This window comes from Osmerus mordax, chromosome 5 (genome assembly GCF_038355195.1).
Source record: "Osmerus mordax isolate fOsmMor3 chromosome 5, fOsmMor3.pri, whole genome shotgun sequence".
NCBI classification, from domain to species: Eukaryota; Metazoa; Chordata; class Actinopteri; order Osmeriformes; family Osmeridae; genus Osmerus; species Osmerus mordax.
Window position 1 is genome coordinate 15,271,806 of NC_090054.1, and position 18,231 is coordinate 15,290,036.

The 18,231-nt window shown below is 43.6% G+C and overlaps 1 protein-coding gene across 1 annotated transcript; it reads right to left on the minus strand.

Moving 5' to 3' along the window:
• Window positions 1-3,535: 3,535 nt before the first annotated feature.
• On the minus strand, window positions 3,536-7,432 carry LOC136943577 (potassium voltage-gated channel subfamily G member 3-like). The gene is made up of 2 exons (XM_067236942.1): window positions 6,813-7,432; window positions 3,536-4,181 (listed from the first exon to the last, which is right to left on the minus strand). The coding sequence occupies exons 1-2, from the start codon at window positions 7,430-7,432 to the stop codon at window positions 3,536-3,538; spliced, it is 1,266 nt and encodes a 421-aa protein (XP_067093043.1).
• Between the last annotated feature and the right edge of the window lie 10,799 nt (window positions 7,433-18,231).

Sequence of the window (18,231 nt, forward strand, 5' to 3'; positions counted from 1 at the left end):
ATCTAGCTAGCTTGCGATAAACGTGACTGATTTTTAAGGACCCCAATAAGGACATTAGGTGTCTCGTATATGCCTTATTTAAAAATGGATCTATCGATCTTTCAAATAAGGCAAGTGTATATCCATGTTATTGTAGAACTTTCTATATACACTTATTCATGTAGTATATAATTTCAACAGAGACCAGGAATAAAAACGACATTGGGATTACACTTTATATTTATTACAACCATATTAACAGTTCTATCAGAAAACATTGGATCTATACAAAATAGCCTGTTTCTTAAAAAAAAAACAATAAGCGATTTGGACAGACACATTTCTGCATAACACAGTTATTTTCTTAAAAAGATCAATGTTGCACTGTTACATTCAAGCAGCAGTATAGGGTATTTGAGCGTGAATTTAAGAGGAGAGATCGAATGGCAGTCGGCTTTAAAGACAGAGAGATACAAAGTCAACCTATTGTTCGATTTTACTCATATCGTAGTCAGATGTATTAGAATGTTATAACTGACAAATGTTAATTTTTCAGTTTAATTAGTGAGCAAGGCCTACTACAGTCTATACCACATTCTTTTGAAAAACTTGATCGAATGTTTAGTTTTGCTGTGTGAGAGCCTGTAGGTGCTTTAGGATTTTTCATTATTGGTGACCTTTTGTTCTCATCTTTTTTATTAAACCTGAGCTGTTTTGATAGACAGGTGAATTTTTTTCTCTTGTTTACTTACGATATGGAGCCTTATTCTGGACCTTTACACTGCGTTACCTTCGTAAACCCTAATAATGTGTGTGTGCGCGTGCACGTATAAGTGTGTTAGCAGAAGGCTGCACATATGCTGAGAGAGATACCACTGGTGTTTGTGCAAGGTCTTACCCAACGAACTGCATAAAAGGCATACTACAACTATCACATCACCTTTCTAATGTTAAAATGGATTGGGAACCAGGGAGTTTGCACAGATGAAATGTAGGGACAGAATATTCAGATCTGGAAAGGTAGTCTGTCTTGTTTCCTATTTGTCATCCAATTGCTGTTTCATATGACATCATGTTATACACAATGACTCATTATTGATGTGTAGAACTAAACAAGGGGTTACATGTGTGAGTGAGAATTGGAGAGAGAAGGTGAGAGGAAGTACTTTTCACAGCTAAGACACATTATGTGTGCGACAGTTTCCCCCCTTGCTCAGGGGTGAACATGAATACTGAATTGGTTTATTTCAGGTATAGCTATAGTGCACTTAATAGTGCACATAATACAATAATCAATGGAGGCCCATTATTGGGTACATTTAAAATATTTGATGTTGCTTCTTTTTTTTTTAAGTGTGGTGAAATTTGACACTTTTGTGGTCCAGTGGTAAAGAGTGGAGGGAATGTTGAGTTGAAAAGATCTTAATCTGTTTTCCATTTTCATTGGAAATTAACCAAATCCATCCTCAGGACATGCACAATTCCTCCAACTGTGCTGTTTTCACTGCATCAATTTGTGTAACAAAGGTATACATTTTATACAAAACCTGATTTACATGTTGTCGTTTTTTTTCCTCACTGGAGCTAATTACACAGAGTAGTAGATCACATAGTAATGAGCTCAATCAATCTCATTAATATTTAATAGAGTTAAAGCCCCATTTGGAATGCTTTGAGTGTTTGGAGTGTGGAGATCAGAGAAAGCAGATGGGACAGAGAGGGGAAAAAATACCACTCTCCTGAGGACAAATCACAGGACCTGCAAATCTGTGTCAACACAACCAACATCCATACCAGATCATATATGTCCATCCTTTCACAATACCTAGTGGAATAGACCCATTTGGAAATAGTTTCTTTGTGGAATAAATCATTTGTGGAATATATCTTAGAGATGAAATAATATTCAGAATCAGGGGAATAAAATATTCATGCCCTTTGGCAATGATGGACTGACTTTCTCCTGCCCATATCCAGTGTACTTCAAAACCGATTGTAAATTACTTTGCTTCGAAATAGTTAATAGTAAAATAGTTCTGGATATGAGGTCAACAGACTGTTTTCATACATGTGTAACCTCACGGATGCAGGCTGTGAACTGAATAACTGTTGGATGAATGTCTGAGGGAGAGAAACAGTTCACAGGCTTGTTGGAGATAAGAGAGATTTTACCCCAGAGCGGACTAATGTGAGGAGACGTGATTCTTCCACCATGGAAAATAGAGTGGGCACAGAAGCTGTTTAAGATGCGCCCAAGTACCTACTGGCAGTGAGAGGAGAGGCGAGGAGGCTGAATGCGTCACACCAGGCACCCAAAAGTGGTGTCGACAGTGTATCAAGGAGAAGCGGGTGGCTCAGACAACAACATTGCGAGGAGTACCTGTACCGTGGCAATGGCTGTGCTTTGTACTGTGCCTGTCTGCCCCTCATGTCTCAGCTAAGGCAGACAGAGGAGTTCAATAAGGTTGCAGCACAAGCCAGTGTGGTTCCACTCCCCCAGTCGGAAGACCCGTAGCGCTCCGGAGGTTGTGGTTGGAGAGACAAGGCCTCTAGCAGCGCTGCGTGGTGTTAGCCAAACCACCCGCCTCTCCATGACACTCTCTCGCTCTCTGGCGAGGTGTTCCACATTACAGACATGCCTACACAGCTGACAGACCCACACACCTCTCTTTTCCTCTCATCCACAGTCTCTCCCACCCCACTCTGCCTGGAACATTACCTTTCAAAGGCACCATGCGTTTAATATGCAGGTGGAATGGGAAACAGAGTTAGACATTTTGACCATGTTTGAGTCGTTAATGGGCTCATTCAAATTCAAAGCATTGGGACTGGAGAAATCAGACAGAACTGATGGACTCACACCCATCAAAGCTTGAACATACGGAACAGAAGAATGAGATTAAAGGGTAACTACAGTGTACAGTGCACTGAAATGCTTTGGTTCATTTTACTTTGCGGTCCTTTCTTCACCGGTCCATGTGAAGGATAAAAAACAAGGTAGCTAAGATAGAGCAGAGACCTAGGAAGCCACAGAAGAGTCTAACATTCACACACCAGTAGGTTGCCAGACGTGTGGGATTATAAAGGACAGTAGAACCCAAATCCTATTTTTCCGTGGCACATCGCCATATGAAAAATAAATTGAAATGCCAGGCGGTGAGGCTGGCACAGGTCGGATATAATCCACAGTATTTGAAGGCCTCTGTCTGATGTCGCCCCAACTGACCTCCCACAGTGACACCACAGTCACACCCTCTTATAGATATCTTCACTCTACATTGTTGTCATCATTGCAGCCCTGGAAGCCATCCCAGCTGCCATTAGCTTCTGTAAACCCTGTACCTTGAGTCAGTGTTGAAGGCGACTGAGGAGATTGTACTGGGTGAAACCCACATCATATATATTCTTACAAAATCCACCTTATATGTGTACATGAATAACAAGAGTAAGAGTCTAAGAGAGTAAAAGAGGCCACGTTTCCAATGGATGTTCCGAGGGATGGATGGATCCAGCGGGGTTGCGTATGATTGGGCAGATGGTCAACGGCCCTGGAACTTCAGTTGAGGAACTCTGCAGAGAGGCTCCTGGAGCAGCGAGCGGAGCGGAACTTCAGTTCATTGTAGCACTGGACGAAGCTGTGGTAGATGAAGGTGATGGGCAGTGCCAGCAGCACGATGCCGCTTACCACGCACAGGCCACCCAGCACGCGCCCGGGCACAGTGATGGGGTACATGTCTCCATAGCCCACGGTAGTCATGGAGATAATAACCCACCAGCAGGCTGCCGGGATGCTGGCGTAGTCCTCGTTGCCCGACTCCAGGTCCAGGCCGTGCTCCAGCAGCTGGGCCAGCGCACTGAAGATGGCCATGGCCACGGCGATGAACACCAGGAGCATCACCATCTCACGGTAGCAGCGCCGCAGCGTCAAGCCCAGCGTCTGAAGGCCCAGGAAGTGGCGCGCCAGCTTGATGACCCAGAAGATGCGCATCATGCGCAAAACGCGTAACGTCACGCCGGCCCGCTGCAGCTGCGAGTTCTCGCCTGTCAGTCCCGTCATGGTAACGGAGATGTAATAGGGCGTGATGGCAAGGAGGTCGATGATGTTCAGGGGCCGCCGCACAAACTCACACTTGTCCCGTGACACCATGAAACGGACAATGCACTCTGCGGTGAACCAGCCAATACACACGGCCTCGATGATCCTGCAGAAGGGAGAGACCAAGTAGAGTTACCACCAGCTACAGTGATAGACTGGGGTTCCACTAGAGTAGGACTGATATATATGGCAGTTCCACTGCCCAACCCTGACCCTGTAGAGCTTTCATCCTATACATGTATTTTCCAACCCAAATCCAGCAAACTTGGTTATAATAATTAACTGGTCAACAAGATCAGTCATGTTTGTCACATCAGGGGTTGAAGTGAAAAACCTACAGGAGGGTAAATCTTCAAGAGCAGGGTTGGACAGCCCTGACCTACAGACTCTATATGCCGTGACTACAGCTGTTTTGAAACAGTGGAAGAGGGAAGTTCTGTTGGGTGAGAAGCTGTCAGTCACCCGGACAACTTGATTACAGTGATGAGACCTTGATTGATTGATCCATAAGAAGCTTTAAGTTTAAACATATCTTTCATTGAGCCTCCCTCTTTAACTGCTGGTGAGCTTTGGTATTGTAACACAACAACAGACAACATATGCCCAAAAGAAAATTATCAGTTTGCTGTATACTGAGAAACCATGGTCTGAGTCCTGGCCAGAGTAGGGTTATTTACACGGATCAACCCTTTAAGATTCAGAGACATCCACCTTGCGAACACACACTGCTTTACATAGTTTTCTTTGCCAGATTGATGATGGGGAAGTACACATACTATCTATTATAAACGCTGCAAAGCCTGAGCGTGTGCTTTGCTAGGCCTTCAGGTTGAGAAGGACTAGCAACTCTGTGATCCAGGTGTCTGAGAGAAAGGTTATGATTTATAGAGACAACACTGACAATGACAGTTGGTTTTTTGTCATGTCTGACAGGGGAAAGAACAGACTGATCTGGCTGAGACCTAGTCTCAAGCAAGGCTTTTGGTTTAAAAAAAGGTCAGGCTAACGTGAAGGATCACAACAGAAAGTGAGTGAAGAGATTCTAGTCAGCGATTCAAATGCCAGGTACAATTCTCAGATAAGCACATTCTTCATAATCGCTTATACATATTTGTAACCTGCACAATTGAGAATACATATATGTATATATTTCGATAGAAATGATAGAAATACAAAAAATACTGAATCATGTTGATCATCTATACAGCAGTGCTATACGTTTAGTACATACAAATGATTGTATTTTGTTCTGAATAAGAATACATGCATGGGATTTCTATATCATCAATTATGTTCTACTAATGACTCATGACTGGAATGTGCTGGAAGTTGAAAAAAATTTGGAGGTATACATTTTCATCATTGTGAAAAACATTGCCAAAGACTGTAAGACACTATTGCCATCTAAGTGATAATAATGTGGATTTCAGTAAGGTTTTAGTACACCCTTATGAAAACCAGAAAACTAAATAGAAGACACTGGCATTTGCAACATTTTGTGAAACTTATTTTCACATGGAAAGTCCATCATTAAGGAACAACCTTGCATCAATAATGTCTATAGAACTATAACCTACCTGAAACACCTTCGGAGTTTACCTGAACACACATACACACACATGCACAGTCACACACTCTGCTAATCCCCAAATGTACCTCTTTTTCCTTTTATCTCTCCTTCACACACACATACACACACACGCATGCTCTTGGGTGCCCTTCAGGTACCAATACCTTGAGAGGGGTCCGCGTGGCAGTCATGGATACAAGACAGACAGACACACAGATTAAAGAGCAGATTAATGCCAGACAAGAGGGATGGGAAACATATCTTTAGACGAATGGACAAGTATTGGCCCATACAAACAGTAGTTGATTGGGGTTAATAAAGTCCCCTACCCCCAATCCAGAACATTTATAAAATGGCAATTTCAAATGGAATAGTGTATGACAAAATGAAGTTATCATTTAAACGTGTAACGTACAATGATATCTGACATGATCAACATAAAAGTTGTTTCTTTCTGACAATCGCAATCGCAGCTCTAGTTCAGAACCGTGGAGAGCGACCAAGCCCTGCGCCTTTTTGACAGTACGAATTGGCATATTTTAGTTCACCAGTCACTCAGAAGACAAAACTAAAGTATTGTTTGAAATTGTAAACGTTATACAATTCAATAACATGACTATATACATGTATTTGTGTGAATCTTAATTGTCTGACTGCCACAATTCTGTCCTACTTTGGCTGCTCCTCGACGTTTAAAGCTATATGGAGCTTTAGTGCTGAAAGATAAAATACAAACAATTGTAGACAAAACATGACAGTTGCACAACGGAAAATCATTCATTACCTTGCGTTTTGACAGTACATTATGTTGTGCGTTGTAAGCACGTGATAAAAAATTGCTATTGAATCCTTACACAATTAAAACATTGACTATAGTTTTCCTCATTAAGATGCGTAGGACAACATCATCCAGCAGCCGAGTTGACGTTTTGGGGAGCTTTATGGACACTAATAAAATAAGATGAATAGCTGACATGCCCAACATTGTCCCTGTCATTTGAAAAAGGGGGATAGAGGAGGAAATACATAGAATATGCTATGGTTCTCAACCGGCCCAGCATCATCGCACTTAGGCCACCAACATTTATTACATGAAATAGGAATAAATAAGAAGAAAGTAATGTAGGACATAGATACCCGGATGGATGCTCTAATGAGTCTGTGTACCTTTGCTCCTCCACGCTGCTTTCAGCGGATTTCCAGTCTGGTAAAGTACTTGCACAAAGCATCACCATGGACACTATGACAAATATGACGGACACCGAGGCCAAAATTTGTGCTGCTACCGAAGAAGTTGGCTCCTCAAAAGTCCTTCGCATTCTATCAAGCCACTTTGACTGCTCACTGTCAGCGCCCTCGCGGTTCTCCAAACAATCTCCCCTTAACCCTCCCTCGTGTTTTATGGTGTCTTCTTCAGAAAAATGCGTATACGTGTCAGACATCCGATCATCTAACCTTCGCTGACAGCAGAACTCCAGGTGAGAGCTCTCCAGTCCCCAGTAAATCATTTCATTGTAGAATGACAACTCGCACATCTGTGGTACGAATCTAAGTTTGCCGTACTTTACGTACAACATAATAAAACCAAAAGCCTCGGAGTGCCTATCGAAGAAAAACTCATTTCTCTCTCGGTCATAGTCGTCGCACACTTCCAATACTTCTTTCTCCGACGCACATTTGTGCAAGCGACTCACTCTACTCAGAGGGAAATCCTTGATCACGTCTTTAGAGAACGCGTATTTTGTACCACCCACATTGAGGATACAAATGCTCTTTCCAAACTTCATCTTCCAGCTGTTTGTAGGTGTTACTGTACCGAGAAAAGGCACTCTGCGTCTGAGATGGAGCGGAATGAGACGGTTCTCGTTCCTTGGAAACAGTTTACAAACATTAGGCTTTACGTTATCCCTCTTGAAGTCCACTTTGGCGTATCAACAGATGGCCAACGCGAATGGTCACTGACAGTTGTAGTTTTGTCATTGTCCCCTCTAATACTTCTAGCCGACCGAGATGCCCTATTGAAGTCTATTGACAAAGCGCGCACCTTATGCGCGACATCGCAATGAAGCCCGCGAGCGTAGTTCTCCAAGCTAACAAGTCTTCCCCAGCAAATCCCAGCAATGATGTCACACGCATTTCTCTCTCTCTCTCTCTCTCTCTCTCTCTCTCTCTCTCTCTCTCTCTCTCTCTCTCTCTCTCTCTCTCTCTCTCTCTCTCTCTCTCTCTCTCTCTCTCTCTCTCTCTCTCTCTCCATCTCCCTCTCCGTCCATCTTAGTTACAGTAAAGTCCTCATTATTGTGTGATGATAACTTATAAATCTTGTTATAATTGATTTGCCTTAATTTCCTTTTCTAGACCAGGAATACAGTAGAAAGTATTATATTATTGACTACCATCCTCTTTATGATCTTAGTCTTCAAAGCATACATTGTACCCTCTTTTCAACACAAACAGTTAATCTCAAAATCAATCATTTGTATTATAATGTCAGCAATCCATTCTCAATTTTCATTGCATCCGAAAGACCTGGTACAGAGTTTGACGGGCAGCTTTCCCATTTCTGACTTACTTTTCAAGTGTAGCAGATGTGGGCCCTCTGTGTTCCCTCGCCTCACAACTAGAGGGAGCCTTTGAGGCAGCGTTCAATCAGCCCGAGGGCCATAGGTAATCAGAGCAGATGAGGGATGCAAGGACTGCATTATTGGTACTCACAACCCATAACTCAGACACAGTACTCGCCTCTACAGGCCTGTCAAATGCCGATCCAGTTTCCTCTACCTCCAGTAGGATATCTGGCCATGCCAGAACCATCTGGACATCATGGACCCGTTTGATGTTTGTCCTCCTTGGAGGGGTGGAGACTGTCAGGCAGCTGGATGAGCAGGACCAGTGAAGGCGCTACTAAGCAGGTGACTGAAAGGCTGCCTCTACTGACCTCACTGGTATGACTCTCACACCACCTGCACACACGCCAATGTTCCACTCTCAGAGAACAATCTTTATGGATGCATGAATATTGATCAAGCTGTGGGATGGTTAATAAAATATTATCACAAGCCTTGGGCCAATGAGGATTTATTAAAGTGCTGATACTGCAGAATGAACAAATACATTGGTTCAAACATTACTGAAGGATATTAGACGTAGAATAGCTTATGTAAGTCAAATATTACTATTGTTGTAATCAAAGTACATCTGAACAGAATCCCTGAACACAAATACTGAACATAAATCCTGAACATAAAATGTCCACACATAATTATTACAAGAATGTTTCTAGGCTTGGTTACACAATCTCTGAATGCCAGCCAGGAATGAATTTATGGGGCTGTTCTTGTGTGGGCAGAAAATTCTGATTCAAAATCCTGTTTTCCCCAACCCCTAACCCCTAACTTTAAACCTTTCCCTGAATCTTAACCCAATCCTAACCATTAACTAGTCCTAACTCCGAACCCCAACCCTCATGAATGTAATTCTAACCCTAACTCTCTTTCTAACCCTAAACCTCGAAACATTTTCCTTCTTTTGCTATTCTTGAGGGGGCTGCTGGTCCACACAAGAACATTTAAACAAGAACACTCATCCACTCACTAATGAGTGAGTGAGTGAGTAAGTGAGTGAATGAGTGAATGAGTGAATGAGTGAATGAGTGAATGAGTGAATGAGTGAATGAGTGAATGAGTGAATGAGTGAGAGAGAGAGTGAGAAAGAGAGACAGCTTGGATGTGTGTGAATAAGCAGTAAACAGAAATTAAATTAAAAGAGACAAGACACCATGGCTCCTGCCCTACTCCAATGATGGCTTCACCTCACTATTGATTACTGCCAGCTCTGACGTGCTTATTTTACTCTGACTCCTCTGGGCGAACATCCGGCAGTTCCAACAAATTCAATGCAGCCATTCACAGACCATGACAAGTAGGGGCGATTCTGCAGGGGTCAAGGCCAGTGGGCTCTTCATGACTGTAAAATGAATGCAACACTCATTGGTCTTGTTTTGTCTTTTCTTGAGTGAAACCTTACTTTTGAAGGGAGGTGAAAAGGGGGTAGAAGATCTTTGTGCAATTATCTTATTGGATTAAAAAGATACTGCATTTCGAGATGGATTATTGAATAAAAAAAAAACACCCAAAAGGTCTCTGTGAATGTTGCCATTTTGCATTTCTTATTTCAAGTAATTATATTGTGCTTAGTGACAATAAGGTAAATAATTAACCGGCAATAACATTTTAGAACACCTATTAATTATTTTCAATGTAGCTGCTTTGCAAAATCAATATGGTTTTAACAATTAAACCGTTCAACAGAGTTCTTCGCAAATCTATTCAAATTCCAGGCATCAATTATTAATCCCTGTGTTGTCTTTTCATTGTTGTAAATATAATTCTTCTTCAAGATTCATAAAGAAAGGATACTCCCTATGACATTCTCTCAGGCAAAATGTAATTTTGTTGATTGATAAGAGCTGTAATGTTTTTTTGTTCTGCTTCTTGGTGGATTTCATCAACAAAACCAACATGCGTTGTGTAAACCTTTCTTCTCCATTTTTGTATGTCAGTTTATTCCTGTGGTTGTTTTGTGTGTGTCGGAGGAGCTGAATGTGGATGTGTGTTTTCAGCAGTACCCAGTGTGTTTGCCCTACAACTATGTGCTGTTTGTGCTGTTAACAGACATATTTTCTTAGGCTGAGATGCAAGACTATTGTTGTGTTTGGTGTCCATGCCATTGCTGAGGCATGTGACACAGTGGCCTGTGGTTGGCTAAGAGGCAGCAGCAATGGCGGTGGGAGCGGACAAATGGCACAAATACTAATTAGTCTCATACAGATAGCCATGAGGGCTCATCACAACTCTAATTACATCCTCAAGTCTGCCGGCTGGCTCGCCTGACTCCTACCCCTCACCCCCTCCACCCTCGTATGACAGCGATGACTGACATCTTAATACCCACTTGCATCGTGCTCCACACTGGGGGGATTTTGATTAGGGTAGATCTGGCAACCTAGTAGAGAAAGGGGGTGGGAGCTAGGGGGACAGGGGGAGTATCAGGATCTTGTTCAGGGTAACCCCTGGGAGGTTTCTGTCAAGGCCCCCCTCCTAACATTAATTTGATTTGTGTGAGATTGGAGTCTTCATCTAAACACCTAAACATATGTTCAGCCTCTCCGATCCTCACAAATGGCTTTTGAATCAAGGGCAAGTCACTCTTTCATAGGGCTGACTTATTTCAGGCAATGACCCCCCCTCCCCCCACCACCCATATAATTCAAGGCTGGGGGTACTGACCTGAGATAAGCTCAAAGGTGAACGCCACATCTGCACCCAAGTCCATCCTCTCAGTAGCCAGCCCCACCCCCACTCAGATTCATTCCCTTGGTCCCCTACTCTTTGATTGTGCCCCCAAACTCACACACAAACACACACACACACACACACACGTATTTCATCATCATTTTTATCCTTTCAAGTGCCAATGGTAGATTCTGTTTCATTCTCCATCTGCCTCCTTTGGTGTTGGGGGGAGGGGGGGGGGTAGTATCAGTTCCCATAGTTCCACAGAGCTGCAAAGAGCTCCTCTACCCTGCCCCTAACTCCACTAAACCAGCATGCCCTAATGCTGCCTTATGAATGTGGGGACTGTCGTTAGATGGCTTAGACTGTGCTTCACTGCAGAGCCTTGGCCGATTAGAGTTGCATTAACGGATGAAAGATCGGGCTGTTGGATTGAGACGGACAGCGGGACCGAAGTAGGTGGCGGGAGACGGATTGATGTGGAGCCAAGAGGGCAGCAGGGAGAGAGAGAGAGGGGGACAGAGAGAGAGAGACAGAGAGAGAGAGACAGAGAGAGATAGATAGATAGAGATAGATAGAGAGAAAGAGAGAGAGAGAGAGAGAGAGAGAGAGAGAGACAGAGAGAGATAGATAGATAGAGATAGATAGAGAGAGAGAGAGAGAGAGAGAGAGAGAGAGAGAGAGAGAGAGAGAGAGAGAGAGAGAGAGAGAGAGAGAGAGAGAGAGAAGAGAGAGAGAGAGAGAGAGAGAGAGAGAGAGAGAGAGAGACAGAGAGGGAGAGAGAGAGAGGCAAATATATCTGAACAGGAAGAGGAAGTCGAGGATGTCCCAACTCACCAAATGTGGTTTAACCGTTTGTTGCCCTCTAAAACTCCCTCTGCACTGTATCTCCCTTATGCCCTTAGTATCATTAGTATTTAGTACATTTTTGTCATCTTTTAGTCAACTCATAAACACTGCCTTTCTGTCACTCAGCCAGAGGGAGTTGACTGGACTTCCTAATAAAATCCTCTGTGTTGTAATTATTATTCACTCATCATCGTTGGTTTACCAGTCTCTAAAAGCCAGACTCCTTGTAGGATTGGTGTTTGCAGCCCAGACATAATTGGTTGTGTGAGTGGGTTTCTCACTCCCCTTCAGATGGTTCGCTCATATCTCAGTCTCTTTGAAAGGTTTTTCTCTGATGCACAGATCGAGTTCCAGTGTCTGGAAAACATGTTTCAACAACCGAAACTCACGGAGGGTTGCCACATGCACAGGGCATTGATGTACGGGAAGAAATGAAGAAGTAGATAGTTTGGTTGCAAAGCTAGGAGTGTGTGTGCGTGTAAGTGTGGTGGTTTGGGGGGGGGGGGGGGTGTTAGAGGGATGCACGGATGATTTGTCCCTCTAGCTTTAATGATGTCTTTGGATTTACAGGTGCTGGGGCATCACTTTAGCAAACACTAGACGGGACAGTCAAGCATGAAATGACTGCTGCAGTGGAAGAAGTGATGCATGGACCAACAAATACCTCACAACGACCATCGACTCCCCCGACTTATCTGCTCTTACTGACCACTCTTCTGGCTCAAGCTGAATGGCATTGACAGGAAACGGTCGCCTTTGAGACATGTTCTAAACAGTTCTCCTTTCTGCCCTTGTTTGAAAAGACCTCAGTGTTCTCTGATGAAACCACAGTGTTCATTTGAAATAACTGTCACATTGGACAGCAGTTCGTGTCACAGACAATCTCACGCTATCTCCACTTTTCTGTCTCGTGACATCTCTCTTTTTCCCTTTTTCTTGAAAGTTGAATAACAAATTACTTGCACTAGCTAATGTGTTACTAGTCTAAACGTCTCCCAGGCTGTCAAAAGTGAAGGAATTGTGTGAGCCAGGTACCCTGTCAGCCTTGTCCAACCCAACCGACTACTTAGTAACACAGACCCAATGACTGAGAGAGAACGAGAGACCGAGGGTGACAGAGAGACAACACAGGAGAGAGGAGGAGAGAAAAGGAGTGAGTGGGCCGCCCAATTCTTGGAATGAGATGATAAGGTGGCTCCTGCAGAAGCTCTACCTTCTCTGACGAGCAGTGACCGGCACCTGGTCCATGGTCTCTTTGTCTTCCTCCTCTCCTCTGCCCACTGCCCTCTTTCTCTGCCCTCTTTCTGCATTTTGCGGCTGAATGTAATCGTGCTGCGTCTAGGGAGACTTTGTTGGCGGCCTTTTCTAAATGAATCGTTTTTCATTTTTACGCGAGCGTCGCATCTGAAATGATTGGTGTGCCAGGCTGGTGAATGTCATCTTTTCTGATTCAGGGCCTGTACAGAAGACTTGTATCTGGTTAGATCTTCATCTGGTTATTTTAGTTGCTTTGGTATGTATGTGTGCACATGCTTTTGACAGTTTATGACGACTTATGGGCGATGATCAATGTTAGTTTACCATGATCCCGCGTCAAAACTGATAAGAAATCTGCATGTGAGATCCATCCTTCTTGCTCCCTTCTCATCACTCTCTTATTGATTGAAGTTGGGTGATGACCGGGAAGTGACCTATGGACTTTCAGTGACCTCTCTTCCTGACTGAGCATGTGCAGAGCCTCCTGATCCATATGACATGTTATGGAGACGGCTCGTACAGTAGGTCTTAACTTACTCTAAATGTCATTCCGACGGAGGGAGAAAATCAGACAATAACACTTCTTAAGAACTCGAGCTTGGTCTTTTTGTCCCTGTCAAACTACAGTGTGAGTCATTTAGACACTCTGGGACTGAACAGTTGGTGCCGGCGCTGCCCGTGTTACCTCAGGCACTGCCACGTGGCATGCCAGACTGGCAGCTCCAGGAGGTCCCAGGGCAGAGGAAAGAGCATTGACACACCTCATTGACGTGATACATTTACATTGGATTCATGTAGCAGATGCTTTTATCCAAAGCCACATATAAATAGCGCATTTTGAAAGTATGGCAGAAAATCAAGGCTCAGAAGTTCATAGTTCTAACATTAATAATACAATAATAATGCCTCAACTACAGTGCAACAATAAGATCTCAGTGTTACAGAATACAATTGAGCAAAATACACTATTGATAGGGTTATCAACTTAATTGTCATACTTTTATGTTCCTGAGGTATTGTTAAATATTTTTTTGCCTAGTCACAAAGAACATTTGATATAACATAATGTCACAATATTATAGCAATCTAATAATGTAGCTATATTTAAACAATATCTTAAAGTAACAAACAGGTTCTCTTTAAATCCATGTTATAGAAGAAGTCATTTCATACTCATTCCTTCAGTATTACACAAAGATCTTTATGGTGGGATTACGATGGAAAGGCTTTCTTGTCTTCTGTAGGATTGTGACCTCGCACACAGGTACCTGAGAGGACCTTTCAGCTAGCAAAAAAAAAGAAAAGAAGAGCTGAAGAGCTGTTATCAAGCCTGAGGGAAACATTAACTTGAGCTCTGACTGGCTTATCATCCAGTATTCCCGTACCTCACAAGAATGACTTAGTGCATGTTTACTAACCACACATAGCAGTCAATCAGTTGCAGACTACATGCGAACTCAGTGGCGTTTATCATACGCCAAAACAAAATATCAATAGGCGGCTGTGTGGTTATGCATCATAGTTTACCAGAGAAGTAGGGGATGGAATGAGGGAGGAAGAAGTGTCAGCAGAACTGTGTGGAGACGGGAGAGGAAGTGATGAGTGATGAAAAAAGAGGAAGTGGATTCACAACATATCTGTCACATCTCAACCTTTTGCACCATGTGGAAGAATTTAGTGAAGAAAAACAGTACGTTGTCTTGTTCTTGTTTGTCATTACACTTGAAGTGGTGGCAGAGTACCTTACAAATCGCCTGTTCTGCAGTGATGCTTTAGACACAATTGCATTTTTTTTAATTAGAAGACAATGTCTGCAGCGACAAAATTGTATGGATAATTGAGAGATGTTCAAACTTCTGTACTTTCTGATCTCTATGGTATTAATGCTGCATTAGCCAGTGTAGCTGTTCTCATATAATGATCAGGTGCAGTGTATATCACTCTAACCCTCATTCTAGATAGAGAGTCGGACTGCATCATGTGTTTTGACGCGTGATTAACTGTGTGGATCTCTGTTGGGGCAGGCTTTAGTTGCAAGTCTCATCCATTAGAAAATAGCAGAAATTGCCCTTTGCTCAGCACCCCACCCTCTCCGATGCTCTCCTCACCACTTCAAGGTGCCCTGATCTCCATCTTTTCCCTGCTTGCATCAAGCCACTTTCTAATTATCTTTTCTCTCGGATTTGTTAAGTAAATTCCAATTACCAGGAAAAGCATTGCATATGGGTAGGTTTTGCATCACATTGGCTGAAGGTTACATGTAATTGCTGTTGCTCACTGACCTGAACTTTCACATTTTGTGTCTTGTTTTATGATAATGTGCCTTCTGTCTGGAAGGAGTGCATGCACACACACACACAACCACATTCAGCTCTGATTGATCAATCATTTCATCACCAAGAGCAAAAAGAAGACAAACATTTTAGAAACCTCAAAGACAAGATGATCACTTTGCTCTCTGAAGATTGATTGCCTTACCTTTAGGCGATTGTCCTGGAGCTTTGCCATATCGGCTTGTGTAGAATACCAAACTATAGTTGTGTAGAGAGAACCTCCAGACAAAAGCATTGTGTTATATCTGGCTTTGGCAAACTCCATTAATGGAGGCGGGAGATTAGGTTCCAGTGGTGTACTAAGTCTTTTCAGTGACCATACTAAGAAACTGCAGGGGCTGAGCTAGCTGAGGTGGATGAAATGAAATCCATTTGCACTTGACACACACTCCCAGGGTTGTGTATCTACCCAGCAAAAACAGCACACGTGCACTCTTAACGTTCCAAATATCCACACACACACCGTGCTTGGAGGTCAGGGGATGTGGAAGCATAGGGAGGGAGCTTAGAGAACATGTGTCTTTGCAGACTGAACGCTTGTGGTCTGTATGTACACAGACATACTCTCACACACACACTTTCGTCCTTGTTGACATTGTGTTTCGTGTGTCCCTAGGCTGTCGCAGTATCTCCACATTGACAGGCATCCTCAGGAAAACCCTCCAGTAAGACCTCGCAACCTGCGCCCATTCCTATGCTGTGGTTTTCTCTCCTCTGGCCCAGTCTGTGGGGTTTGGAGAGCAGGGGGTATCTGATGCAGCTCTTATCAGCATGACCATGCATGAGGGATTAACATACCAACAAAAAAAACTCCATCCTATCACAGCCTATCAGGTGATATGTGTGTGGTAGATACCTTGTCTGGGCCATGGTCAGAATGTATTGTCTGTCAATGAATGTGTGTGTTTACTGTGTGCGAGTGTGTGTTTAGTTGATACCTGCAGGTTAGTCTGGCCAAAGCAGCCCACCTGAGAACTGAGATTGAGAGATAGACTGGGAATCTATGGTTTCTCTCCGTTCTCTTGGCTGAGACAGCCCTCAGAGAAAGCTGGAGAGACTGCAGCTAATTCACCAGCTGTCCTGTTCTGTCCCTCTCCAAACACCCCGTGCTGAACACAAATACTGATCGATGGAGCTATCCCACATTTGCTCATTTGCCGATGAGCATGACTAAAAAGAAAAGCTTTTTACATGAATCATCTCGAAAGTTCTCCTAACATTCTCGCCTTATAGTCCTCTTTGTCTCTAGCAGTGACTGCTGGGTAATGGTTTAACCACTAGCCTCAGAGTCTAGACAAATATGCTGTGCTCGACTCATTCAAAGGTCTTCATTAACAGCTACTCTCCCCCTTGCTTATTTCAATTGGAGTAAAGGAAGTGGCGTGTAATCATTTTCATGGTCAGTGCCTGATCAGCCTTAACATACTTGTAATCCTAGATCCTATCCTAGCTCATCCCAGACTGCCTAAACCTGGACAAGTCTCTACTTTATCTCTCTCTGTCTCTCTTTCTCTCTTCCTATCTCTTTGTCTCTTCGTCTCTTCCTCACTCTTTTTATCTTCAGTGGTTTTTCTTCCTCTCAGTCTCTGTCTCTCCTTTTTCCTCTCTTTCTCTCTCTCTCTCTCTCTCTCTCTCTCTCTCTCTCTCTCTCTCTCTCTCTCTCTCTCTCTCTCTCTCTCTCTCTCTCTCTGTCTCTCTCTATCTCTGTCTCTCTGTCTCTCTCTGTCTCTCTTCCCTCCACTATCCTGCTCTTCTACCTCCATGAACATGTAAGGATGCTGTAACTATGGAACACACATCACAGGCCTTTCACAGTTGAGCCTAAACAAAACCACTTTCCAGACAACACATTACTACTATCACACACAGGGTTGGGAAAATGGTTTTGATTAAATCACTTTCCCCTGTCTGTATTCCCCTCGACACTGGGGTATCTGTTAGTATGAATGCACTGTACTCAGGGCTATTACGTATGAATGCCTCTGAAGGCTTGTCAGTGTACCTTTGTGGAATGTGTCTGATAAGAAAGCCATCTTCCCATCTCTCACTACTTAGCTCAAGAATGAGCCCCGCTGATAATGAACTGTGGGGGTGCAGCCAGCTTGCTGTCCTCCACCGCCGTACGAACACATTCCATTTGCCAATCTCACTCTGGCTATGTGTGTTCTACACATAGCCCAATATGAAGCAGGCAAACACATGCATATACTCACATGCGTGGACATACAAACACAGCATACTGTCCATCAATTATTGTCTATTATTAGAATGCAGCCTGAACCCCTTTTCTCACTGCAATTGATCATCTTTTGTATTGAGAAATGTACTTTTCTGTTTTTTCACTTGCCACTTGTTTCTACACTGTCAATCACTCTCCCTGTGCTTCTCCCTCTGTCTGCCTCGACTGACTTCAATGGGCTCTGGGCTCTGATTGTGACTCTCTCACACAACAATAACAACAACAAAAACTCCCCTCCCCCCCCATGCGCTAACTTCGGGGTTCAATTCTAGGCCACCTAGAGAGCATTCATAAAGAATGAGACCTATCATATTCGTTCGATTGGCCATTTACAGTCGGTGACTCCCTAAACTGAGCCAAGTTTGTCTGTGGCGTGTTTAGTCAACCATGCGGGCAGGCGACGGGGCTCCGCTCCTGGGCCTCTGCTGTCCCATGCATCGCTGGCTGGCAGAGTGATTACAGGAAGCAGTCGACAGTTATTTTTACACGGCGTGTTGTGTGGCAGTGAGAGGAGATAATTGGTAGCACTGCGTCTGATTAATCCTCTGTGTCCTGGATGGTGAGAGAGCAGCACCCGCGGGCCACGCTCCGGGTGGGACACGGTCACACACACACAG